This window comes from Pezoporus wallicus, unplaced genomic scaffold (genome assembly GCF_028554395.1).
Source record: "Pezoporus wallicus isolate ANWC-B61680 ecotype Strahan unplaced genomic scaffold, APGP_CSIRO_Pwel_v1 contig_2439, whole genome shotgun sequence".
In the NCBI taxonomy this organism is placed as follows: Eukaryota; Metazoa; Chordata; class Aves; order Psittaciformes; family Psittacidae; genus Pezoporus; species Pezoporus wallicus.
Window position 1 is genome coordinate 3,818,349 of NW_026638501.1, and position 27,111 is coordinate 3,845,459.

The 27,111-nt window shown below is 39.2% G+C and overlaps 1 protein-coding gene across 9 annotated transcripts; it reads left to right on the forward strand.

The window, feature by feature from the left end:
* On the forward strand, positions 1-27,111 carry PRKG2 (protein kinase cGMP-dependent 2). 9 transcript variants are annotated; one of them, XM_057411086.1, is made up of 20 exons: positions 1-137; positions 2,220-2,317; positions 2,634-2,744; positions 8,385-8,551; positions 10,007-10,120; positions 12,936-13,041; positions 13,952-14,015; positions 14,809-14,886; positions 15,876-15,970; positions 16,851-16,919; positions 19,455-19,553; positions 20,472-20,622; positions 21,890-22,026; positions 22,187-22,276; positions 22,517-22,658; positions 23,350-23,513; positions 24,192-24,314; positions 25,222-25,284; positions 26,078-26,144; positions 26,975-27,111. In XM_057411086.1, the coding sequence occupies exons 1-20, from the start codon at positions 63-65 to the stop codon at positions 27,068-27,070; spliced, it is 2,109 nt and encodes a 702-aa protein (XP_057267069.1). In that variant the 5' UTR covers positions 1-62; the 3' UTR covers positions 27,071-27,111. The 9 variants fall into 9 exon arrangements, 8 of the variants coding, with proteins under 8 accessions (XP_057267069.1, XP_057267066.1, XP_057267068.1 ...); XR_008972362.1 differs by adding an exon at positions 25,673-25,772 and having other exon boundaries at positions 29-137; positions 2,220-2,744; positions 26,975-27,020; XM_057411083.1 differs by having other exon boundaries at positions 29-137; positions 2,220-2,744.

The window sequence follows — 27,111 nt, forward strand, 5'->3', positions numbered from 1 at the left end:
ACCCAATGAAATGTTAAAAGAGGTTAAAACTTAAGCCATATCACTTGTGGTTCAACCTGAAAATGTTGTACTTTATTCATGAGGCAGAACAACAGCTACTTTTGGCTGTACGGGTGACTGATCACTATAGCAGTATGGTTAGTGCCTGGTTAGTACACCAGTACTTTTATAAAACTTATTAAAATAGCTTATTGATGAGGCAAAAATCAGAGTCTGAGGAAGAAAACTCTGTTTAGTCTAAGGAAGGTATTTTCTGTGCTGTGGTCTTTTGCAGTAGCAGGATACAGTTGAGCAGGATTCAAGAGCCTGAGCAGGTGTTTTGGGAAAAGCTCTGAGTGTGGTACTAAGGCGTGGAAATGCAGCCTTATGCTCATTCCTTCTCTCCTGGTGAAGGTCTCCTTAGGCTTCAACTAAACCAAACTGTAACCTGGCACTGTTGGCTCACAGGTGGATTTATAGGCAGGCATTGCTTCCCAAGACTAAAAAGAAGGAATGTGTTAATTTTTCTCTTCCCCTCAACTTGTGCATTTAATATAGCTTGACCTAAGCAGCGGGCACTTCTTCCTTGGTCTTCTTGAAATTATACAATAAAATATACCAAAGATAGTGTCCAGGGAAGAAGGTGAGTGTCCTGGTTTCATCTGGGGTAATTTTCTTCCTAGTAGCTGGTGCAGTGCTGGGTTTTGGCTTTAGTATAAGTAATGCTGATAACATACAGATGTTTTAGTTGTTCCTCAGAGCACTTACCCTGACCAAGGACTTTTCAAGTCTCTCATGCTCTGCCATTGAGGAGGGGCACAAGAAGCTGGGAGGGAGCAGAGACCCAGACTAGCCAAAGGGTAATTCCCCATACCTCTCAAAAGGTAATTGTTCCTTGAAGGCAGTAGCTGCTGTTACACTAACAAATGTGAGGCAGTTTAAAATCACAGAGCTATAGAAACAGTGCCACCTGCCTGCTCTTGATAGGATTAAATTAGGTGTAACTGTGATGCTCTGAATTTGGCATCAGCAAAAGACAGCAAGGTAGGTCAAACTTTTGGAGTGATGCTTATATGAGAATGGACTGAGTAAGCTAGGACTTGTCATTCTGGGAAAGAATTCAGAAATATGCGCAGGCAGAGAGGTAGGACAGAAATATACAAAATAGTAGAGAAAAGGTTAATAGAGATAAATCTTTGTGAAACTGAATTTTCCTACTTTTTATATCTCTGGTTTTGTACTGGAAGAAACAAATTAAAGGAGGTAGTTCCTCATGCAAAAAGTAGACCTGTGTAAATCCTCACTAGGGTCCTGCCAGGGTCTGCAGATATGAAGTTTACAGGGGTTAGATGGGAAATGGGACAAGTACTAGTATTACAGATCCATTGAGGATTAAATAAAGCATATCAGGCTCAGGAAATCTGAAATCTCAGACAGTATTTCAGTCAAGCAGCCTATGTGCTCATCCTTTGCTGGGCATCTTAAGGCCATAGTTGTGATAGTTTACAAGCCAGCAAGACCCCTGTTCTGATCAGTATGACTGTTCTTTTATGGTCATAACCCTTAAAGTTTTTTGTTTGTTTGTTTTAGTATTATTAACATGTGCTTAATAATCACATATCCTTTGTGCCAGGCAGTTGCGCACCCACAGATTAAACAAGTCTGTGTAATCAGTAATTATTCCTCAATTGGAAAGTGATCCAACTCTTTTTTTTTTTTTTAATCACAGAATTCATAGACTGTCTCAAGGTAAAAAGGACCCATAAGGATCATCAAGTCCAACTCTCTGCTCCTCACACAAATACCTAAATCACACAACTAAGAGCATCATCAAGATGCTGACAGGCTTGGTGCTCTGACTGCTTCCCTGGGGATCCTGTGTAACAGGCTCCTCCTTCTAACAGTTTTCTTGCTTCTGCAGTACAGTGCAAGCTTTCCTCCTTCCTGATGGTTTTTGAGGTTTTCTTTGTTACACGTCTCTTCTTCAACTCACAAACAAGAAGTGGTAACCATCAGATCCTTTGCTTTGTATCTGCCATCTACCTACTTCTTCTCTTTGCTATGCTCCAATTTTCAGAGCTGTAAAGGATGAAAGCAATCAGCTATGTTTACTATAGTTGTATGTATGTCTCAAATTCAGCTGCCAGTTAAAGACTAAATTCATTACTTACCATTCTATGATTATTTTTTTTTTCTTGTTGGTGAATGAAGTAAACCTGCAAATTTATTTTCTCACCCAGGTCTCTGGACGAAATGGGGAATGGATTAGTGAAACCCAAGCATCTGAGAAGAACAGACAGACATGTGGCAAACCTCTCTATTGGCTGTGGTGGCAACCGTAAGTTTTTGAAGGACCCAGGGCTAGGCATCAATGTGACTAGCGAGCAAGCTGATATTCTTTGCAGCAGGGTGCTTGAACTGGAAAAGGAACTGAAGAGAAAAGATCTAGAGTTGCAAGAGGGTCAAAGTCGTGTTGCTGAGCTTCAGGAACAGCTGGCTATGCAGGCTAAGGTCATAGCAGAACTCACCAAGGAGCTTCACAACAAGTGTATACAGTTGAACAAGCTGCAGGATGTTGTTAGCACTCAAGGAGAGCATTCTCTTCAGCCTTCTCCTTTTAAAGCAGCTTCAAGGATTCAGATATCTGCTGACAGGAGAAGAGGAGCCAAGGAAGGTGTATCTGCAGAGCCAACGACACGGCTCTATGATTTGAACAAGCAAACTACGTTCTCCTTGGAAAAAGCAACAGTCCGAAAGGATTCCAGGTGAGCTCATTTCAGGGAGATTACATGCTTGAGTTACAGAGATATAAATGTTATCACAATGATATCCTCTCCTTATGACAAACCAAGATTAAAGTATCCATCTTGTTTATATAGGCTTTGTCACTGTGGTAGTTTGGTGCTGGCTGAGTTTGTGTGCAACTTTAAACAAGAATCATCTGTGTCCCACAGACTGCAGATGAAGAGTGGTGGGTAGCCTCTGTGTTTTAGAGGAGGAGAGACTCTTACAATAAGTCTCTTTGGGATTTATCTTTACTGCCAGTGAAGCAGAACCTAAACCTCTTCTCAGGTCTGGATTCACCTAGTGCTTGCAGCTAAAGATGTACTCTGGAACACTGATGAGCAGAAGGCTGGAGGCCTTCACATGGTTTCAGATTCTTATTCCCATTGCATGGACAACTTTAGAAAGGAGGAGGTAGCCCCAGCTCAGCTCTTTCAGATGCGGTATGGACACAGATTCTGAGCTGTGTACAAAGTTTGTCAGCCTAGTTTCAACTCAGTCTGGTGTGAAATATGAAATCTGTTGTGTAGTGTGATTATCCTCTTAGCAGCTTCCTCTTACCCTCCTGCCCAGCTTCTGACAGTCATGGTGTAGGAACCTGGTTTTACTTGTTCCTCTGTGAATACACTTCTAGCCTCTGCAAAAGAAAAAATACCTCTTCTTCAACTCACATACAAGAAGTGGTAACCTCCTTGTGGAGCTCTGTGGTCGCAGCTGACTTTGTGGACAGAGGTACCAGATTGGTAACTTTCAGCATACCTTAGACCCTCTTTTGCTTTGCAGTGTAGACGTAACCTGAGTATCTGTTTTAGCATGCTGGTAGCCAGAATCTATCTGGATGTCAGCCAGCATCTTAAGTGCCTCAGATTTGTGGGGATCTTTATCATTCTGTTAAGAATTCATGGCACAATCTGAGTCTGTACTGTAATAGACCTAGAGTTATTAGATTCCCCCTCCATTATATATATCACTGCACATTAGAGGCTGTCTTGTGAAACAGAAAAGCTACCTGAGTCACCAGTGTGCTGTAGCATCACCATAAGGAGCTGAAATCGTCAACTAGCAATGTTTTTCCAGAATAAAGGGATTGTATTAACATTTTATCACAGGTACTTGGGCAGTTTAAGTAATCATTTGCTTTAGGAGTGTTCTATTCGTATTTACCTGTCTTAAAATTTTCCTTCTTCATTCAGCACTTCTAAAAACGTTTTATTTTTTTCTTGTTGCATGCCATCTCCGTTGTTTTTCTAGAAGATTTAGTGTAACGTAACAGGATAAAGGAGCAGTTCTCTTCCTTTTCCCTCCTTTCATCTCTTACAGTCTGATTCAGAGATTGTCATTGTTACTGCTGAGTCTCCCATAGATTCATAACAATTCAGAACACACCACTCCTAAATTTATTCAGGTATTTACTGCCCTGAAGTAACTGACTGCTTAAGCATGCACTGCATTGACAGTAAGAGCACGCTATCCTCCCCTTTCTTTCCCACCATTTCCAGCTTTTCTGTGATTCTGTTTGTAAACTAACATACATTATAGTCACAGGGGGAAGAATTTATGCTTTCTCTAACAGGTCAAGTAATAGTGAAAGAATTTGCTCAGACTTCTCAAGGGCAGATACATCTTTTGACGTGATAGTGGAAGATCATTTGATCTTCTAAATACTTTGGAAGCAAACAGATGCAAAGAAAATACCACAAAACTGTTTTTACACATAGCACTACTGTGCTGTTCAGGAAAGCCTGTGCTACACTTGCACTTGTTTAAGCCACCATCACCTGTTATGGAGACAACCAAATGCTGGAAGGTTTCCTTACCTGTGTTATTCCACAGTTGTGAAAGGAGCTATTTCAGAAGGAAGGGAAGCTCCATGCTTTATTCTTGAATTTGCTTTGAGTCTAGAGTTTTACCAATCCCTTTTAGAAGCATTTTTAAAACAGCACAATTTTATGCTATTCATTTAGTAGGGGTTTAAGTGGCACACTTTGGAGTATCTCAGCATGAATTATTTTAATGACAGTTTTAGAAGCTTTCAGTAATTCTTGATCTGTCTGTATTACTGAATGTTTACTTATGTATATATTTCATCTCTTGAGCTAGCTGGATGAATCCATCTCAGTTTCCAAAACTGAGTGTTTAAGATTTTTCTTAATAGAAGTTTGAGCATTAAAATTTAACTAAAGCCTCAATATTCTGGAGTTTGAACAAGGTATATGAAAGCAGGTCTCTAAGGTCTTTCAAATGAAAATTTTTTATCTGTTACCCTTTGCAGTGTTCAGAATCTATGTGTTTCAGTATCTCTAGGACCTGTTTCTCTATTTTTGTGTCCTTCCAGAGCATGCTATCACCATCCTCAGAATTTAAGCTGGCTACATCAAGTCAGGATCGTGACTCAGTTCTGTTATCAACAGTTATTTGTTGGGGAAGAACTATCTTGAGACTTGACACTGATGTCTTTTACCAGTCAAAGACAGCAGATAACCAAAAATCTCCCATTAGTAGCAGAAACATATATTAAGAGACAGCATTGCTCTGTAAAGTATATGTTGTACACTTGTACCTATGAAATGACTGTCTCGTGATGGGACTAAATTCCCGATTCTGTTAAGAAGAAGCCTTTCATAGAATGTCAAGTGCTATTCCTAGGGGTTTACTGGGAATGTATTGAAAGGAGAAGGGGTAACATTTCCATGAGAGCTAACAGCAATGAGGGGAGAAAAGCCTGGAGAAGGATGCTAATGGCTTAGCTAGCCCCAGGCGATGAAGTCCTACTAGTGGTGGGTCCAATAAGTACTTCAACACCAGACCAGTTTGTGGAGTTGTGCAACCACTTTTTGGCCTTTTAGTAGTATTCATCAGGACAGTGACTGGCTCGAGTACAGGATTAAACATCTTTTGTCCTTTCAGGACATCTAGTTATGCCTAGCAGCAGTTTGCAGAAGTAGGGCAGGTATATGAGAAAATGAGGAAACAGCAAAGACAGTTTTTTTTTTTTTTTTTTTTTTTTTATCTTACAGTTTTATGAAACTGTAAGACAAATACTATGCTGTTTGCCCATGAAATGAGCAAGAAACTCATTCAAGAGCCTCAGCCATGGTTATGATATTCATGTGTCCTTTGGTCTGTGGCCAACTGCATTTTTTGAAAACAGCATAGTCTCCTGTAATTCTGGAAGCGTTACTGCTCATTTTAAGTAACAGTTTATGAGCCATTACTGCATTTTACTGCAGTATTGTATGCATGATGAGGGCAGGGTGAATTAAATAAGCAAGCAGAAAACAAAGTTAGATCTTATGTTCTAATAACCCTGTTGTTTTCAGCAGAAGCTGAGTTATTATAGCTATGTCTAAACCCACTCCTCACCATAGCTACTTGATTTTATTTTTCTTGTCTCATTTCATCACCTTTTATTTATTTTCAATCATTATATGGCTAGTAACATTGTAAGTCTACTTAAATTGCCTTAACGGATTGTTCATTCATAGAATCATAGAATAGTTAGGGTTGGAAAGGGCCTTAAGATCATCAAGTTTCACTCCCCCTGCCATGGGCAGGGACACCTCACACTAAAACATGTCACCCAAGGCTCTGTCCAACCTGGCCTTGAACACCACCAGGGGTGGAGCATTCACAACTTCCCTGGGCAACCCATTCCAGTGCCTCACCACCCTTACAGTAAAGAACTTCCTGCTTATATCCAATCTAAACTTCTCCTGCTTAAGTTTTAACCCATTACCCCTTGTCCTACCACTACAGTCCCTAATGAAGAGTCCCTCCCCAGCATCCCTATAGGCCCCCTTCAGATACTGGAAGGCTGCTATGAGGTCTCCACGCAGCCTTCTCTTCTCCAGGCTGAACAGCCCCAACTTTCTCAGCCTATCTTCAAACAGGAGGTGCTCCAGTCTCCTGATCATCCTCTTGGCCCTACTCTGGACTTGTTCCAACAGCTCCATGTCCTTTTGATGTTGAGGACCCCAGAACTGCACACAATACTCCAGGTGAGTTCTCACAAGAGCAGAGTAAAGGGGCAGAATCACCTCCTTCGACCTGCTGGTCACACCCCTTCTGATGCAGCCCAGGGTACTGTTGGCTTTCTGGGCTGCGAGCGCACACTGAAGCCAGCTCATGTTCATTTTCTCATTAACCAACACCCCCAAGTCCTTCTCCACAGGGCTGCTCTGAATCTCTTCTTTGCCCAACCTGTAGCTGTGCCTGGGATTGCTCCAACCCAGGTGTAGGACCTTGCACTTGGCATGGTTAAACTTCATAAGGTTGGCATCGGTCCACCTCACAAGCTTGTCAGGGTCCCTCTGGGTGGGATATTCCTGGATATTCTTCAGGAGGTTTTCTCGTACAACCTATTTTTGATTATAACTGTGCTGTGTTTTTATGAATACAAGCAAAAGTGAACTTTAAATGCCTCAGAAAGTTGTTAGGGTGTTTATTTTGTTATACAGCTTCCTTACACATGCACATTAAGGAAAGGACTTGAAGGCAGAATTTATCTTTCGCTTCAGCAGTAAGGTCAAAGTAATCAGTAGGTCCATAAGAACTCCATCAGTGCAGCAGTTGTTTAACTGCATTCACTCTGGCATGGATTCAAGGCACTGCTTTGTAGAAAGCCCTTGACCTAGAACGTATGCAAGTCAGCCAGAACTCATAGATTGCCCAGTATGTATGTATGTATGTATGTATAGCCAGGTTTGTATTGATTGGTTAGTGGATTTGACCACTGTTGCATTTTCCACATTTTCTTCTTAAAAATCCATCCACTGTCTTTTATGGGTTGAAGCTTTTCTAAAGACTTTTTAACAAAATAACTCAGGATGGCTGTAGTTTGCTATAGCATCACCAATGTGTGCTATAAACACTGAATTTCAGAAAGCAAAGAGGTCAACATTAATGGCTGCATACCTATATCCACAAGCCCTTGTATTACATTTTTACTTCTGATTATACTCTAAACATTCCTAAAAGCAGTACAACTTGCTTTGGTTTTCCCACCAATGGTGCCTTCTAATATTCCCCTAAGCAACAACAGCAGCTGTTAAATCATTTTTTGTGTACTTTTCTTTCCTTGCATCTTTCCTCACCACCTTGATGAGGTCTTAGTATCATCAGTGTTGATTTTAACCTTATTACTATTATCAGTGTTACATTTTTGCTGGGCATTAGGAAAAACGTGATAGAATTTTAGAGAAGTTGGTCTGATTTTATACCAAGTTGCCATTCCTGTAGAGGCAGGGGTATAGAAAGGCATACCTTTCACATTTCTTTCCTTCAGGTAAGCAAGTGCATTTATCTTAGTTGTGCAATGGGGAAAGAATATGGTGAGAAACAGTGCAAAACTTTCTGGGGAGCATGTCTTCTACTGGGAGCTTTTTTACATCTAAAATAATGCTTTCTGCAGGCAGGGTCACGTAGGAGAAGAGAGGCCGTAGCATGGTACTGCTAATGGGTATGCATCTTGATTGCAAGTGTTGTAACATTTGTCAGTGGTATTGGTCATATGACTGTCAGAAATGAGAGAAAACATCTTGAGAGGAATGAATGCCAAGTCAATAATATACCTCAACCATGCTAGATCTTTAAACTTTGTTTGTTTGTTTGTTTAAAACCAGTGAGAAGAAACTTATCACAGATGCCCTGAATAAAAATCAGTTCTTGAAGAGACTGGAGCCTCACCAGATCCGAGATATGGTGGAATGTATGTATGAAAGGACTTTCCAGCAAGGCAGCTATGTCATCAGACAGGGAGAGCCAGGCAATCACATTTTTGTGCTCAAAGGTGAATACTGCTTACTCATAACCCACAAGTGCGAGAAAGTGGAATGCAATTTAGAAGTCTTTGCAGGAAACCACAATGATGATGTTTGTGCTCTTATATCATTTTTGCCGGCCCTACTGAGGGCAATGCAAGTTTTACCTGTGAGTTTTATGAAACAGAGTAAGAGCAATAAAAAAACCCTTAGAAACTTAAACCTTGATTTAATGTTATTTCATGGCCTCTTTCATTTCTGAAAGCCTAGAGGTTAGCAAATCCTTTCTGTTGTAGCTATAGCCCAAGGAAGAGCAAGTATACTCCAAAATACAGAAAACTGCTCAATAATGAAGCCACTTCTGAAACAAATTTCCTTTTCAACATTCATGGAAGCTTATACCAGTTTTCAGTGTATGGGGAAATTGCAAGATGAGGTCTGAGTTTATTTTTCTCAAAGATTAGAGGTCTGTTTTTTTTCCAAAAGAGCTGCAACAACAACAAAAAAGCCTTTGGATAGGAAAACTTTCCTAAAGTATTGACAGCAGGTCTGAAGTAATCTCACTGCAGTAGTCATCTGTGCTGACTGCCACTGTGCTTACACTCAAATCTTAAATCACAGATTTTTGGAAAGCACATCTTCTGGCTTCTTGCTTCATATGATTGATGGTCATTATGTTAGGATAACATCGATGGTGCAGGGAGAAAGAGGAGGCAGGATTTGTAATGTGTTAGTCATATTCTTGCTAGATAAAATTATAACGTTTTGGAAAACAGATAAAATATGAGGAAGTTGTTCACATGGAAATTTTTCTGGCACATGAGATTTTTTGAGGAGTCAGTGGGTCTCTTGGAGAGAAGAGGGCTAAGCTTTCAGAGCATATTTAGGAGAAGGGTTTTTTGGACCATAACCTATGAAGAAATTCAGATTTTCTTTGACTTTTCCTAGGTTTGTAGTAAGGCTCAAAGACAATTTATTGAATATTTAATGTGCTTTTTTGTTTTTCTGTCCTTTCCTTTGCATTCTGCACATATATACATAAACATGTATAAACAGGCAAACCTCAGGAGCTCACTATGTTAAGACTGGTCTGTCTACGCTACAGTAGACTATCTGAACCTGTACTGACTGTTTTGTTGTAGCAAAGGTTTATCCCATCAGGATTTAGAAGGGCTCTTTTCTATGGCCTTTTAGTGTTGAAAGGTTTCTCTCTGTTTTCCCTCCCTTCCAGAGCAGATTTTTAGATTACCAATACATTAAGAAAAAAAACAAAAACAAACCAAACCAAAAAACAAGCATCCCTCCCACCCAAAATCGCAACAAAGTAAACACCAAAAAGCCCCACAAACCTCTACTGTTTTTCAGTTGTTGCTCCTATTTCTTTGTTCCAGGGAGTGGCAAAGGCAGAATATTGTTTTGTTTTCTCTTCACTCTGTGCAGTTGAGCTCAGTTTTAACACCTATTATCCTGATGATTTTTGACAGAGGGGAGCCTGGAGGTCTTTCAGCAGGATAAACTACTCTCCTCAATACCTGTGTGGACGGCATTTGGTGAACTAGCCATTTTATACAACTGCACAAGGACAGCCTCTGTGAAAGGTACCTAAGGTTTACTATGACAACATTGGTCAAAAAGAAAACTGTGAATTTTTTGTGAGGTCCTTGTTATAGCCAGGTTATCTTTGAAGTTTTCATTGAATACATTTCTGCGTGTCCTGATTATGTTTCCTTTCTTCAGTTCTTCAGTTCTTCAGCTCATGTTTCCTTTCTTCAGTTCTTTCTGCTTGGGAACTCTAACACTATGCTATGAATATAATTCCATCTCTATCATGACCTTTGATAAACAATTAGGCATCTATAGATCTGCTGTTTAGCCAGATCTGTACCAAACTATCTGCTATGGAAGGACTATGTTTTAGGGTTGAATGATTCAGTAGCAGTGGCGGTCTTTGACTCTTATGTTCTTTCTTGTATCAAATGCAACTCTGAGGTTGAAATTACAGTTAGTTTGAAACTGTGGTGTTTTTAATAGGGCAGATAAAGTGTAATTCAAGAGGAAATAAAATATATAGGAGTTAGTTGCTGTTTTACTTCTTTTAGTTCTGTATCGTTAAGTTACTGAGTCTTGCCAATATTCACTTGCACCTGGTATTTGCAACTGGCACTCAGGAGATTTCAGTTTGATCTCAAATGTGGTAGTAGAAAAGGTGAAACTTCCAGGTGAGATGTGGTGCTTCTCTGACACAAATAGTGGCTTTTGCTTTGTGTTTACCAGCAGACCAGGATGGAGTTGTTAAGTGTTGCTCTGACACATATATGCCTCTTCCTGCATAAAACTGGGTATTCATCCACTAAGTACCCTTTAATTCATTTTCTAACCTGCCATAATTATTCTGTGACACACCAGGAAGTGACCAAATATGATAAAAATCTTAATTTTCCCACTTTCTACCATTCCATAAAGATTTCCTTAAAGGCTAATTTCTTTTCCTGTCTAAATATGCAGGAACTTTGAACCACCAGTAAGAATGAAGAGTTCATGTTGACTTAAAAATGAGCAAATTGAATAAAACAAGAAGTTGTTTGCTTTAAAGCTCCTGGTCTTTCTTCCTGCTCCCAGTTTAAGCACTTAATCATTGATGGCTGTGCAGATGGAAATTACTACATCTAATCTGCTTTTGTTGTTGCTGATAAAGAGAGCAGCATCAATAATGTGATTATTTTTCTTACTAGCACACTGATCTACTTGAATGTGTTCCCTATTTTCCTGTTTTGCTTGCTGTATAGTATTAGCATTATAAAGTAGTGTTTCTGCATAGCAAGATGTTGTGCTGCTTTAGACCTTTAACATTAATTGGTTTTGAGGTAGGATAAGAGTTGTCCAATTATGGACGACTGTGTTTGATTACTTAAAATCCCTGCAGAAACCTGCTCCTCCCCAATATCTTTCCTGTATTTCTTGTTGTGAAGGAAGAGCAGTGCAATGCCATAAATGACTAGTAAATACATACGTGAAAACTCTTTCTTGATACTGGATTAAGAGATGCCCTTTGCCTGCAGTCTTTGAAAACTGACAAGTGAAGGACTTCAGACAGACAGCACTTCAATGGCTGCTGCTATACAGCAGCATGTTTACATTCAGTAGCTGTATTTGACACTGAGAATGTGATTTACTCCTATGTTTATAAATTTCTCTGTCTCATTTTTGAAATTACATGCGCTTTTCTAGCTATATAATTGTTTTCTTTAGTTAAGGTGCAAGATACAGGAAAAGCATCCACGATAGCTTGGATACTTGCCATATTTTCTTCATGCAAAGTAACCTGAAAGATGTTATTTAGGAGAAAAGCAAAACCAAAGCAATACCTTTGTTCTCCCTTCCAACATCCAAAACTATTTTTGAGTTATTTTGATAAATGGCTGTTGAGAGCATATGTGTATATCAGGGTTAAGTATAAGGAATGACTGTGCATCATTTTAAACCTGGCATTTTTCTTTCCTGTATTCTGTGTGCATGATAAATTGAGATCAATTGCTTTATTTTTTTTCTGCAGCTTTCCTTTATCCCAGAGAAAACAGCTTTGTTCCTTCTTATGACAGAAGGAAAATTGTCGAATATGGTGTAGCATCTTTTAAAATAAGATATTAAATTGAAAAGAATCACCTTATTCTGCTTAAATTAAAAAGGGCAATGTATTGTTATGCCAGTGATTGCACATAGAGGCCGCTTAGTGGTTTGCACCTTTGATGCTGGATCTTATGCGTGTTTACTGTATTAATATTTTGATTACCCCTCGAAAGATAATGATTAATGTTTTGATTACTCTTTATTCCCTTACAAAATGGCTACATTGGAGGAAAACTGTGTGAGGATCACAGGATTAAATAAAATGTATTTCTTGACCTTTGTTATTTCTATGTTACTATCTCACAAACTTTGCATGTAATGTGAGTTAGAAATGGGTCCAAGACACATTATTCAACATTTATCTCATAAATGATAAAAAATTCAGCCAAGTTTTTCTTTCAAGTAAGCCTCTTTGCAGATTACATTGCAGCTTTTGAATGCAATGATTGTCCATGATTACAAATAGATCTTTAGAAGTACTCAGCCCTGTTTGTGCTCATAGTAAATGGCTAGGTTTTCAAGGTTACCCAGCCTGTGGAGTTGCATGGAAAGTGCTGTGTGGAGGAGCCATTTGGAAACCTATGCCTTACTTCAGGGGGCATTGTTTAAGTGGAAGCTGAATTCTTTTACAAGTACGATTGCAGTAGGTGCTATATACTCTAAAATTTGGCAGTGGGCATTTTGGAAGAGCTAGTCTGCCTAGTACTGTGACCTGATACTGTAATATCTTCCATCACATTATTGGGAAGCATTGTTGATTTTGTTGTTGGTTTTTGTTTTCTTAAGCAATCACCGGTGTTAAAACATGGGCATTGGACAGAGAAGTGTTTCAAAATATCATGAGGGTGACAGCACAAACAAGACAAGAGCAATACAGAAACTTCCTTAGAAGGTAAGTATAATGCATTTAGATTTCTAATACTGGTTTCAGCTTCTTCGTAACGTGCACAATATGGAGTCTGCCTTACAAAGAGAAAGAAGTGCTCATAATGCAAAGGGCCTCAAAAGCCTCAATACTTACCTCTCTTGATTTTTCTTTTGAAGAGTCATAAAATCTTTCTTCTCATTTTGAATGTTCTTATCCTGTATTACATTAGGAAACAGCAATAGGTTCTCGAATGCTTTTAAGTAATGGAAGAAGTGTATGGGAAGGTTACATGGCTAGAAGTTAAAACAATATATTAAATAAATAGAATTAAATAAATCCTCCAGGTAGAAGTTAATTTGCTGCTGGAGTAGGTTAAGCAATATTCATCCCTTGGAGACTTGAATATGAGAACTGAATGTCTCTCAATTTATGAACCAATATAAATTACTAGCAAATCTGCAGAGTAGAATAATTCTTACTCCTGCATGGAACACAGAATAGTACAGTGCTTTTCCTAAAAAAGAAAGTAAAATTAGAGGTTCCAAACCATAATCAGCTGATTTCATATTTTCTTTCTTTAACAAAGAATTACCATTCTGTTTTGGCTTCAAATCAAGACATCAGGCCTGGCCATGCAGAGAACGTCGTGTGTATTTTTGCATCCATCTCCACCTTTGATTTCTATAAATACTCTTTAGCTGAGCCTGGGTGGCTGGAGAGCTTTATGATTTCCTAACTTTTACAAGTCTGAGTGCTTAGGATGGGAAGTTTCTTCTTTCTCACCAGCAAGTTCACTAAATCATCACCGTGGTTGGATTCTCTTTTAGTACTTGTCCAAGTAGTACTGAAGTTGTATAGATGAGATCATTAAAACAGTGTTAATGACAACTACTTTTGTTATTTTGTTTTGTTTTGCATTTCTGTTTTCTGGAAGCGTGTCCTTGCTGAAAAACTTACCTGAGGATAAGTTGACCAAGATCATAGACTGCCTGGAGGTGGTAAGAGGCTGTTAAGTTTTTCTAAATAGCATTCAGTAAGCTTTCAAAATAACAAAGAAGAATAAATAAGTTTAAAAAAAAATAATGAAAAAACAGCCAAGCTTTTTTTAACATGACAGTGGTTTTGGAGTGGTTGGAGTGGAATTCCAGGTTGCAGCGAATAATAACATTTAGTGGCATAAAAGCTAGTTATATCTTTGACATGGAAGGAACCAAGCAAGTAGATAAGAGGATTTATAATCCAGCCTTTATTAAAATGAAACACTTAGAGGAGAAAAAAATGAGGAATATTCATGAGAAACAGATTACAAAGCTGAAAGTTAACATGGAAAAATTCTTGATTGAATGTTTAACAATGAAGGCAGGGTTCCTTGGCAGACACAGTAAAGTTGATGCTTTCATAGCTTGCAATAAATGACTTAGGCATTCCCACTGAGGTGTCAATCCCAGAATTACTTTTGGAAATGGGATTTTGATCTAGAACTCTTTTAAGAGCTTTTTATTTTGGGTTTTTTTCCCCTCGTTTTCCCCTGCTTTGTAAGGATGATACCAGTGTTAGTATGTTTTTTAACAAGCAGCATGCTGCTGCATGAAGATATGTTACAGATTGGATGCTGTGCTTTATTTAGGGGAATGATTGCATATTATGGAATGCAACATACGCAGGAGATAGGAAGTTAAACATCACTGGAACATCCAGATGTATTAAGAACTCTGCATAGTAATCAGAATTTTCAAAGAAGCTAATCATGTACTGAACAATATTGTCTCTCTTCGCCTCCTTCCACAACAGGAGTACTATGACAAGGGAGATTATGTTATTCGGGAAGGAGAAGAAGGCAATACCTTCTTCATAATCGCAAAAGGAAAGGTAAGATGTAATAAACCTAACTTGCAAAGTAACAGATACATCTGTATTTCAAAAGCTACTTTGAAGGATGTGGTCTTTGGTCTCTAGTAAAATCTGTGCAGAGAGTTTTTGAGGATGCTGTTAAGTTCATAGCACTATGATAAAAGCCTGGAGCAGCATTTCAGGGATTCAGGGAGCCTAATTTTCACACTGAACCCATGTTACACTGTTCTAATTATAATGTAATTGAAGTATGTCCTGAAGCATCATGACACTGACACAGAGATGTGAAGTCTATTTTTTGTAAATGAGATTTGGTCCTATGTCTTATCCTGAATGTTTCAGTATCTGATGGGCAAGCTATAGGCTTGTGAAATGTCTAAGAAATAACGGAGTCCTAAGTTAAATGGAGAATGGCCTTCTAGGTGACTCAGGGTCTTTTCCTTCTCCCAGAAGAGTAAGGCAGCAGCCTTTATCCATCAGCTGTTATATTAGAGGCAGACACGGGACTCTAAAGAATCAAATCAGAATTTTCATCAATAAACTTCTAGTTGGGTTTTTGAGTTTCCAAAACATGTCTGTGTCTGGAGATATTCTGATTTGGTTTGTGGCATCAGCAGAATGTGTGCTACTGTGGAAGTGGAATTTAATGACAGGAGAAGACAAAAAGCTCATATGATGCCTGCCCGCTGTGGGAACTGAAGCACTTTTCAGTTTTTCATTAAAATGCAATTTATTTTGCTCTGTTTTAAAAGATAAGAGGAGAAAATGTGGGGATTGGGCAGTAATGAATGTATTATTTTTTCCATCTCAGCAAAACTCAGAGATCACAGAATCATAGAATGTTTGAAGGTTTTAATTTTTGTGAGGAGGGACTAATTATATAAATTTGTAACTCTTTCTGCATCATTACTGAGTTTAAGACATTTATGAAATACTCAGAAGGGAAGGGGAAACCATGCAATACTTGGAAACTTTCCTTACTGATTTTTTGTTCCTGTACTTTCCAGGTAATAGTTACCCAGAGTACTGCAGATCACTCGCAGCCTCAGCTGATTAAAAATCTCTATAAAGGAGATTACTTTGGAGAAAAGGCTCTGATCAGGTTAGTTCACATTGTCTGATTCATGATGTATGGTATTTCAAATGACCTATCACTATGTGTCAGATTATACAGCTCATGGCTATTTTTAATATAATCTTTGCTTTGATTGTGATGTCAGCAGATGAAGGCAATGACTGAATTTGTCTTAATGTTTTGGTTTTTGTAGAGAGAACTTGAACGTACACACTGTCATCTACCTTTGGTTTTCCCTGCAAAAGTCAAATGCCAGCCTTCTCTGCGTTGTTGCTTGTACTTTATAATTCAGTAAAAGCTGTGACGAAACCTTATGCCAGGCTCTATATGACTCCTAGTATGGATAGGTACCATAATTACCGGATTAAGGTGTTGTTTCCATGATGGTGCTAATGATGGTAAGAAATAGAGAAAAGGAGAAGAGAGAGGATATGTTCAAATATATAGCACATGTTTATGTGGGTAATGGAGTAGGGATTGTTAGGTCTTTAAGATGCTTTATATCTGAGAATTATTTCAGAAGTGAGTAGTAAATCCTGATATACTACTAGATGTAATGCTAATTACATCTCAGGAAAGGTAAGCTGTAATGCTAATTACATCTCATGTAATTGAGATCATCATAAATGTAATGCCAATTACAGCTCATCCTAAATACTTGGAAAGTTGCTAAAGGAAGTCATGATCCAAACTCTATTGAAACTGGAAAACAAATACTGTGCTAGACAGTAAGAATGGCTAGTAAAATGTTGTAATTATGTACTTGGTTCAGTAATACTAATCTGAATACAGGCTGCAGAGGCCTTTGAGGAGTGTCACCTATAGCAGCTGTGACCCTCTATGAGTACAGTGTGTGGTGCTTTGAGGATTTTTGCATGCTTCTGAATTCTTCTGTTTCAATTTTTAGTGATGATGTCAGATCAGCAAATGTTATTGCAGATGAATACAATGTGGAGTGCCTCGTTATAGATAGAGAGTAAGTACTGTGCTACTGTTTAATGAAAGATTTGCATTCTCTTTCAGTAAGTTAACAGTAAGATGTGACTTCGCTGTAGGCGTAATCACAGTTTTCTTAAATGAATAGTGAATGAGTGGTTATGCTTTTGGGATACTGAGCTGTGGCTATGCTTTAGACAAAGACTTTGTGAAGAGAAGCTGACAGAGGATGCAGGAGCAAGGAAGCTCAGAGTAGTTCAGAGTTACTTTTTTCTTTCTCTCCTTGTGGTGCTGAGGTTTCACATTTGTTAAGTACTATTCACTGGCTCAGGGAACATCAAAATCCCCTGCTGTCCCTGGTTCTGGGATGTCCTTTTGCTGAGCAGGACATGCAGATAAATGCCTGGTTTTATTAGGAATTTTACACTTCCTAAAGTGGAAAAGAATGGAGCAGACAGAAGATAAAAGAAAAGAAGCTCCCTGTGGAAAGTGAGATGAAAACCTGTATTTCTCAAAGCTAGCTGTATGATTACCTGAAGTGCAGACAGCCACCATGCTTTTCCTTGCTGAATCCCAGACGGGCTCCTGCTGAGGGCCAAGATTCTATCCCTACTTAGGAAATGGCATCTTGATCTGTGAATGCATTGTCGTCTTTTATTTAGCCTGTTTAAACAGGTTGCAGAGAAGCATACCAAAGCTGGTACATTCTAGGGGAAGGGGATACCAACAGGACTGCAGTAGATAAATCAAGGGCTGACATGGCATTGACAGAGGGTGGCACACAGTATGAGAAACAAAACAGCATGACCTGGAAGAACTGGTCAGTTGCCAGAGCTACAATATCATTGGTATTAGTGAGACTTAGAGAAATGAAGCCCACAGTTGGAGTGCTGTCATGGAGGGCTACAGCCTGTTCAGGAGAGATAGCCAGGGCCGGCAAAGTGGAGGTGTCGCACTGCAGTAAAGGGAGAGGTTTGATTGCACAACCCTTACAGTTAGTGATGATGTGTTTGTGAGCCTCTGGGTGAGGATTAGGGGGATGGAAAACAAAGGAAATATTGTAGTGGGTGTCTACTAACAATTGCTCAGCCAGGATGTAAGCACTGATGAGTTATTCAATAGGCAATTATGAAAAAGTTCTGGATGGGTAGCCTTTGTCCTTGTAGGAGATTTCAGCGTCCCAGACATGAACTAGGAATATCATACTGCTGTGACAAGCAGGTCTTGGAAATTCTTGTTACAGTAAGGAAGACCCAAGCAACTACAGACCTTAGTCTAACTGCTGCTCCTGGAAATATTGTAGAGAGCATTATACTGGGTGCTACTGAAAGGCATTTAAAGAACAATGCAGTCATCAGGCACAGTCAACCTGGGTTACCTCTCCTCAAGGAAGAGTCCAGTTTAACTAATTTGGTATCGTTCAATACAAGGTCACCTGCCTGGTGGATGAAGGGAAGGCCGTGGATACAATTTTTCTGGATTTTAGTGAGGCTTTTGATACTGTCCCTCTCAGCATCCTTTTGGACAAGTTGTCCAACTGTGTAATGAGCAGGTTCACAGTGCACTGGGTGAAGAACTGGCTAATTGACAGGGCTCAAAGGGTTATAGTGAGTGGGGTTACATCTGGCTGGTCACCAGCAGTTTTCCTCAGGGGTCAATCTAGGGCCAGTTCTGTTTGGCATCTTTATCAATGATCTGGATGCAGGAGATGAATGCACCATTAGCAAGTTTGCTGATGGTACCAAACTGGGAGGTGCTTTTGACTTTCTTGAGGGACAAAATGCCTTGCAGGGGGATCTACATAGACTGGAGCATTGGACAGTCCTTAATGACATGAAATTTTACAAGTCCAAGTGCCAGATTCTGCACCTGGGGTGGAGTAATTCCAGGCACAAGTATAGACTGGGAGAGGAGTGGCTGGAGAGCAGCCCTGCAGAACCACGTCTGTGGGTGCTGGCTGACAGCAGGCTCAAGGTGAGTCAACAATGTGTCCTGACAGCCAAGAGGGCAAACCATATCCTGGGGTGTGTCAAACACAGCATACCAGCCAGTAAGGCAGTTGGACTAGATGATTGTTTTACTAGATGATTGTTGTTAGTACTGTTCTAAGCCTCTTCTGCCTACAGTATTGTTACTTATCTATGAAGAGGCAGAGATGTTTTCAGTCACTTGAGCCCTAGGTACACAGTGCCGTATCCTTTGGAATGGAAGGACTGATAGTGTGGACTTATGCCAACCTGGTTCCTGTGGTAGGGATGGTGAAACCACATTTAATAAGCATGTGGAAGTCAAAGGACGCCCAGCCTGCTCCGAATTATTTAAACATAACGTGAAATGACCCAAGGAAATCAGGTACTTTGTCCCCCTACACTTCAGTAAACCAGGCTTGGTACTTCAGCTGGTTACTGCCTCTTCAAAGCTCTTAGAATTTGTATTGTCAGAGTGATAGTGTAAAGCTCAGTCTGGGTCATGACTTACAGGCAATGTAAAGCCTTGGTGCAGCAGCACAGATACTGGGGTTTTTGTCTTTCCACTGTGTGTTCAGTGGTTTACACTGTTTTGTTTGGGGTTTTAGGACATTTAATCAAACTGTTGGAACTTACGAGGAGCTTCAAACTTACCTGGAAGGTTATGTGGCTAATCTGACCCGCGCTGATGAAAAGCGACATGCAAAGTAAGTCAGATCATTTGTTAGGCACATCTTCAGTAGGTAATCATAAAAAAGAGTGATAGATATGTAGGTAAAATCATGGATGGTAGTTGATAGAGATGGGGCCCTAGGAATGAAAGTAATCAATATAATAATAACTGGATATGCTTATGGAGTCCAATAATTTATTTCTTTTCCAAAACAAAAATTGCGTACAATCTCAGTCTATTGACTGTAAACCAAGAATTCACTCTATCCCATGAAAACTGAGCACAGAAAAGAAGTGAAAACGTGCTCAAATAATTTCTTGCATTTTGATTGTAAATTCTTTGGCTGGCAAAACCCCTAAAGGCCAACTCCCAGTGAAGTTAAAGAAACTGTGTTACTGTACAAAAGACTAATTGCCATTTCAAATAGAAATACGCAGACATAAAAGAAGCCATTTATTTTTAATGTTTCAGTGTAGCACTGGTGCTTTTAAAGAGTTCCCTTTTTTAGCTCTGGACTGCATTTGTAGTTTTATCTACCTCTGAGTTCAACCTGAGCACTACTGGGATATTAGCAGAGTATGATTTTCTTCTATTTACAGATAAAGCTGCATTTTTATTTCTGATCATTCTACTGGAACTGGTACACACTCCTTCAGAAATTGGTTCTCCAACTTGGAGTGCCTCAAGTTTTGTAGCTGACTGTAATTAGGAACCTAATCAGCCTAATCAACCTAATCTTGATAAAAATACCATTGATTGTACTTCAGTAGCATTTTGTTTCTAATTTACTTCAATAGAATGTCCAGAGAGAAAGTGCTTCTGCATAAAACAAAATTAAGTTCTGTGAAGAATTAAGAAGGTTTTTCTTTTATTTTTTATAGGAGTATTAGAGTACTGTGATACACGTTGCTGGCGAGGAAAGCACTAACCTATGTTATTTCTCTTAATGCAGAGGAAGATCCTTCTGCGGACAGTTGGCCAAAGACGTGTCTTTGGAGATGATAGAGCTGAAGGAAAAAGTAGCCCAGTTCCCTCCTTCCCCGTTCCAGAATTTAGAAGTTATCACAACTCTGGGTGTTGGTGGGTTCGGAAGGGTTGAGCTTGTAAGGGTTTCTTTTAAACATATTCAAGTAGTTCTCTGTCTTAATGATTAACTGCTGAAAAATATGAAAGATTTTAATATTCTGAATACTTGGGCCTCTCAGACAGAGGTAATTCTGTATAGTTTAAAAACACTTTGTGGACTTCAGTGTTCAAAGGAAAAAAAAATCCATTCTTGCATGCCTTCATCTCGTGCTCTTAGAAGTATCTTCCTGGTCATTAGACATATATTCATCAGGTTTTGTGTGTGGAGTTTTCAGATGTGCCTACCTGCATTGTGTTCCCTGAATTGCAAGTCTTTTCCCAAGATGCTGTCTGGACCTGAAATAATCTCCAGCATGACATAGTCTGTGCTGTTAGAATTACTTTGGTATGCCCCACAGCAACTATAACCAGTGTAATCTAGCTTCTGAGGTGCATTGACTTTGAAATTTCCAACAATTTGTACTGGCCCTTTTGAGTGGTATTCAACAGCATGAGCAACTGTGTTTCTAGGATGTAAAGAGCCTAATTACACTAAATTTGTAGATTCAACTCTCTTCTGGCTGAGTAGCAAACTCAGGGGAGAGCATGAAGAAAAACTCTTCTTCTGCAGGCTGCTGAAAGTAACAGTAAATTAAAGGAGACTGTGATTTTAGTGAAGTCAATAATCCTTTACAGTAGTTAGACCATCAATCATTTTATTGTGATTCATGCTTCACAAAACAAATTTCCACATTGATTGACTGCCAGCTTGGAAATTCTACAGCATCACCTGAATGGGAAGCTAAGACTTGAATTCTCACCCAGTTGAAGAACATTGATAGCTGTTCCTTTGGATTTCTGGAAGCCCCGTTTTAACTTCCGTCTTTTTATTGCATACTGGATAATATTTCAGTATAACACAAAATTATTTGTAAATGTTCTTCATAAACTGCCTCTACTTTTTGTTCTTTTGTATTATGCTACTGTTTAGAAATCTTAAATTGAAATTAGGAGCTTTAAAATGTAGCACCTATCCAAACTGCTGCTATTTTGTATACATAAAATGACTGCAGAGATTATTTCAGTTTACAAGTGGCCACTGGGACACTAAAAAGATTTGATGCTTGACTTGACTTAAAATCATACAGAACAGTTTTGTAGAAAATCTGGCATTTGTCCCTCATTACAGTCATCAATTCCAGTCCTATGCTGTGGTGAAAAAGATTGATATCACTGTATCTATTGAGAACAGATTGGTAAAACATCCTTTCTTTGTCTCAACATACTCATCATTTTTATTCACAGGTTAAAGTGAAAAATGAGAGCATGGCTTTTGCTATGAAGCGTATAAAGAAGAAACACGTAGTGGACACCAAACAACAAGAACATATCTATTCTGAGAAGAAAATCCTCGAGCAGATATGTTCTCCATTCATTGTCAAGTAAGTTGAACATAAGATTCCCGTGAAAGCTGACCCCCAGTTGACCCATGGGGCAGCGTTATTAAGAATGAGGGTTGGCATATCTGAGTTCTGGAGAAGAGACATTGAAGCCTTGTGTTTTATTTTGCTTTTCCTAAATAGCTGCTATTTGTCTTTACAGACTATATCGCACATTCAAAGATAGTAAGTATGTGTACATGCTACTGGAGGCTTGCCTTGGAGGGGAATTGTGGAGCTTGCTGAGAGACAGGTAATGGCAAATGAAGTGGAATTTTGTCCTTTAAAATCACCAGTCAGCTCCATATATGTACTGTATTCAAGGGCTGATAAAAAGACATTTAGTTCAGCTTTCAACTATATGAATGACGTACTGAATGTCAGTGCAAAAAAAAGCTGTTAATGTTCTGGGTGTATGTATGTTATCTCGTTAATGAGCGGGGCTTTTTTAGAAGTTACTGGTCTGCAAGGATAGTGATTATTTCTGTTCCAGAGGCAGCTTTGATGAAGCCACTACGAAGTTCTGTGTTGGGTGTGTGACAGAGGCTTTTGACTATCTTCATCACATAGGGATTATCTACAGAGACCTGAAGCCAGAAAATTTAATTTTGGATGCTGAAGGATATATAAAACTGGTAAGATGTAATCCTTTTGTAATGTTATCCTTTTGTGCCTGTAACCTGTTCCCTTGCAGAGGGATATAAATAGGTACCATGTAATTATAGTATGAGGATCCCGGAGTTTAATAACCCTTATACTTCATTGGAAAAAGAGGGCAGGCTACTCATTGCACGGTAAGAAACAAAGGCATTGCAAGCCATAGACAAATGGGATTTGCAGCCTCCGAGGGCTCTTGCCACAGCATAAACAGCAAAAGTAATTTCTCCGAGCAGCCAATCTTACCGTAAAGGCAGGAACCACATTTCCCAGGTGCAGAATCACCTTCCTGTCCAGCCTTAAGTAATCACAGGTTCCACCATGGAAAGTGCAAAGAGAATACTCTTCAAAGAGCTTGAAATATCCACTCTGAGGATAATGAACCATTTTCCATGGGCTGTAAATCATGAGTCCTCAAGGAAAGCATAGATTGTTCTATCCAAAAGAAAAACAATTCAGGAAATTACCCATGAGAATAAATGAATCTGTTCTATAACATTCAGTAAACCAGTGGAATTACTTCTTTCTCCTTCACAACACTGTGTAATTGCTTTAGCTGTACACTGGCAATTCTTGAGATCTTTTCAGGAGGTGAGGAAGCAATTAAGACCTAAGGTTTCCCAGTGCAAAACACCTCTGCATTATGCAGCATATGTTGATTTTGATCAGGTTGATTTTGGATTTGCAAAGAAGATTGGATCAGGGCAGAAAACCTGGACGTTTTGTGGAACCCCTGAGTATGTTGCCCCTGAAGTCATTCTGAGTAAGGGCCATGACTTCAGTGTGGATTTTTGGTCCCTTGGGATTCTTGTGTATGAACTCCTTACTGGCAGGTAAGTGCCTCCTATTCCAAGCTTTTACCTCACTTGCTTGTTTTTAGAATTTTTTTCTAATTTATTTATTTTTAAAATAAATAGTTTAGGGTTTTTCCCATCAGCAAACAGAAATGACTTGCAAAATACTTCTTATTGCCTCTTATGCATGTTTTCCATCGTTTCAGAAACACCACAAAGCATAGGACATATTCTCAATTCTGGTTTACCCATCCAAGGAAGGAGGCAGACAATGGCTATAAGTGGCTGGTGTATAGTTCCTTTACCTGATGATGCTTCCTGTGAGGAACAGCTGACAGCAGGCTGTTCTTTTCCCTGTTAGTGGATGATGGGATACAGTGGGGTTGATGAACTATAAGCAGGGCTCATTCTTTGCCTCCATACAACTTCCACGTCAACTCCTTATGAATGTTCAGCAGTAGTACAACATGAAGCTTCTCTGAGTTAGGCTGGCAGTCTGTCTCAGAGGGACACATATAATCATGCATTTTCCCTGGTACCTACAGGCAGCTTTTCAGCTTCAAACCTTTCTAATATCTTAAACAGACTGAAAGGCTGTAGGCTGTAAAACTAGGGAGGTGGGGTTTTTCCATGTTCTCAAACATATGCTTTGATGAGAAATGGCCACATCTGCTCTTGCCAGCCATCCCGTTTATCAGTGTTGCTTTCTTTTTCTAGCCCACCATTCTCTGGGGCAGATCAAATGATGACATATAATTTGATTCTCAAAGGCATTGAAAAGCTGGATTTTCCTAAGGTAATAACAAGGCGGCCTGAGGATTTGATCCGCAGACTCTGCAGGTAGGAGGTGCACTTTGTGGCAGAGCCTGAGTATAGCTAGATGGAATGATTTAAGATCCAGTCTAGACTGTTGAATTCCTGACAATTTCATTTACAATTGTTCTGGTGCCTAGCATAGTCTGTTCTGATTATATTCAGTGCACTTGCATGCCTCTGACTGTGTGTCACACCTCATAGTCTGCAGACATAGGCTCTGGGCTTTCTCTGTACCTGTGAATTATTTTTGAAACATATCTTAGGGGAAAGTTGTTAAGTCTGGGCTGAGGAAAGAGATAAAGAATTTAACTTTATTATCAAACACTGTGTTTTGAAAATTGCTCCCAAAATGACTTAGGCATGTAACTGCTCCAGAAAGGGTAGGATGCTTAAAAGACTGACTTAAGCCTGCTTGAAAATGTGCAAAAAGGTGGTATTTCAAAAGGGACAGCATAAAGCAGAAGCATTAGTGTATAGCAGCATGCATAACCTGTGGCTGGCAGTACCGCTGACTTTGAACCCGCAGCTTCAGTGGAATTTCATCCATGGCACGAGAAACAGTATACACCATGGTTATGCAGTGGGATTGAAAGGATCTTTGTAACTGCCAATTTTGGTCTGCATCCTTTGTAACTGATGACCAGACCTACTGGCCAAGAAAAAGGAGTTGAGCAACTAAAATTCAACCAGTTGATTACTCACTGCGCTGCTCACAGTGTAGTGACACCACTGTGGCTTCCTGGAAGGTTTCTCCATCCTCAAAAGAAAGGAGCGCTGAGCAACACCTCATTAAGTTTCCTCATAAGACCACATGTTGTGTGCAAGCTTCATCCCTGTGTAACTTAAATGCAAGCAGTTAGGACCTATAAATGCTCTTAAAAAAAAAAGTAAAAGAGAATACTTTAAAAAATAATCCTTATTCTTTTTTAAGGCAAAACCCTACAGAAAGATTAGGCAACCTGAGGAATGGAATTAATGACATTAAGAAGCATAGGTAAGTGAAAGAGGCTGCCAAGAAAATTTGGGGTTTAATTTGTCCAGTGAACCCATAAAGCTCCAGGCAGATTGCATCAGAGCGATCTCTGTTGCTATTGAGTGTATCTGTGACTAGGGCAGGCAAGAATATAAATCGTCAGCATGATTATCTGAAACATCTTGTTATTTACTGGTTTTGTTGTGGGCTGTCCATGTAGGAGTTTAACTCAGTTCTCAGAGAAATTGATGCCAGTTCAGCATCTTTCAGACCTCCTAACTAATAAATAGTTGCTTTTGAAGAATGGCAGTTAAGAGTTCTGGAGTAATATTAGGGTTTCGTCTTCTTTCTTCTAATGAAGAAACCCCTCTTTGGATTAAACATTTCCTGCTTTTTCTTTTTATCTGAGTAGTTTCTAAGCCCTGCCATTTGTGCTTGGTAAAAGAAGTGCTTTGTCTTTTCTACTTGTCTCCTCTCATACTGTTAAAAGAGGGTGGTAATCCAAAGGGGTGCATATCTTTGCATGGCTGTGCTTACGCATATATTAACCTGCCTGTCATTTTGGCACCTCTATGCAGATGAGATGCAATGCACCTAGTGGTCCTGAAGCTCCCCCTGCTACCACTCCCTTGTATGACAATGACAGTGCTCAAGTTTCCTCTTTTCAACAACTGTGTTATCACATGGGCAGAAGTTGTAATGAAAAAAAAAGTCTTATAGCCCTTGTTCACATGTTTTTCAGCTGTTAACAGTATAGTGACAGAAAACAATCTTTCTCTTGGTCTCTCCCTGTCTCTCATTTCTTTTTAATCAGGTGGTTGAGTGGTTTTAACTGGGATGGTCTGAAAGTGAGGAAATTAATATCACCTTTAAAAAGAGAGGTATTGGCTTTGACTTTCAATATCATAATGTTTTAATTAACATAAAGGTGCTTCTCTACAAATAAACAATTGATGGTGACAGCAAAATTTCCCAGAGGTGCATTTGAATTATTATAGCTCAACATTTTTAGTGGAATGAAAGAGAGACAGCAACTGATACATCAATTAAATAATGGAAATATTATTCTGCCTGTGTACTTTGCGTTAGATTTTCACCATTACTAGAATAAATAGTGTCTGGTCAGAAACAAATACTGAAAAGAGCTGTTTTCCTCAGTAATGGACACATTATTAAAATGCACTGTTCACATTACTGTGCAGAGTGAAAATTCCTGTATTCTCTTATTATCAAGTTACAGCACATCATTGAATAAGCTTCCTATTTTAAACAGCCAGTTTCTCTGTGCCCTAAAATGAAAAAAAGATTGAGGGTGAAGAATTCAAAACTCACTTTGAATACAATTTGAAACAAAAAATAATTCCGAAGTCTGCTTTCAGCAGCTACCCCATGGGTGTTGATTTGGTCTTAAAACAAATCTGAATCAAAATTGTATGCAGTGTGGCCAATTTTCTTACTGACTTTATAGGGCTGTGGGCAAAATCTAGGATTTGGTAATATTTGGGGAGTGGTTCTGTGTAAGGATGCTAATGCCATTGTTCTGTTGTACAATTCCATTACTGGTGGTTTAGAATGAGGAATTGCATCCGTTGACAGAAATTATCCATAGCCTTTAATTCTTCCACTGGTAGCAATAATGCATAATCAACGGGGAGTATTTTCAAAAGTTACTTTCTGAAACAAAGTTCTGTTTGTGTTTTTAATGTCCTAGTTGTCTGGACCAACTGATTACAGCTACTTTGACAGCTATCCACCTGAAGAGGGAACCCCTCCAGATGAACTTTCAGGCTGGGACAAGGATTTCTGACGTTTTCTTCTCCCAGGGTATTTATAGGAACTCATAGGCAC

Coding starts and splice junctions, on each gene's coding strand:
- PRKG2 (XM_057411083.1), top strand. CDS start 2,233: ATGGGGAATGGATTAGTGAAACCCAAGCATCTGAGAAGAACAGACAGA. Junction 22,659..23,349: donor CTGAAGGATATATAAAACTG/GTAAGATGTAAT, acceptor GATTTTGATCAG/GTTGATTTTGGATTTGCAAA. Junction 25,285..26,077: donor AATGACATTAAGAAGCATAG/GTAAGTGAAAGA, acceptor CTTTTTAATCAG/GTGGTTGAGTGGTTTTAACT.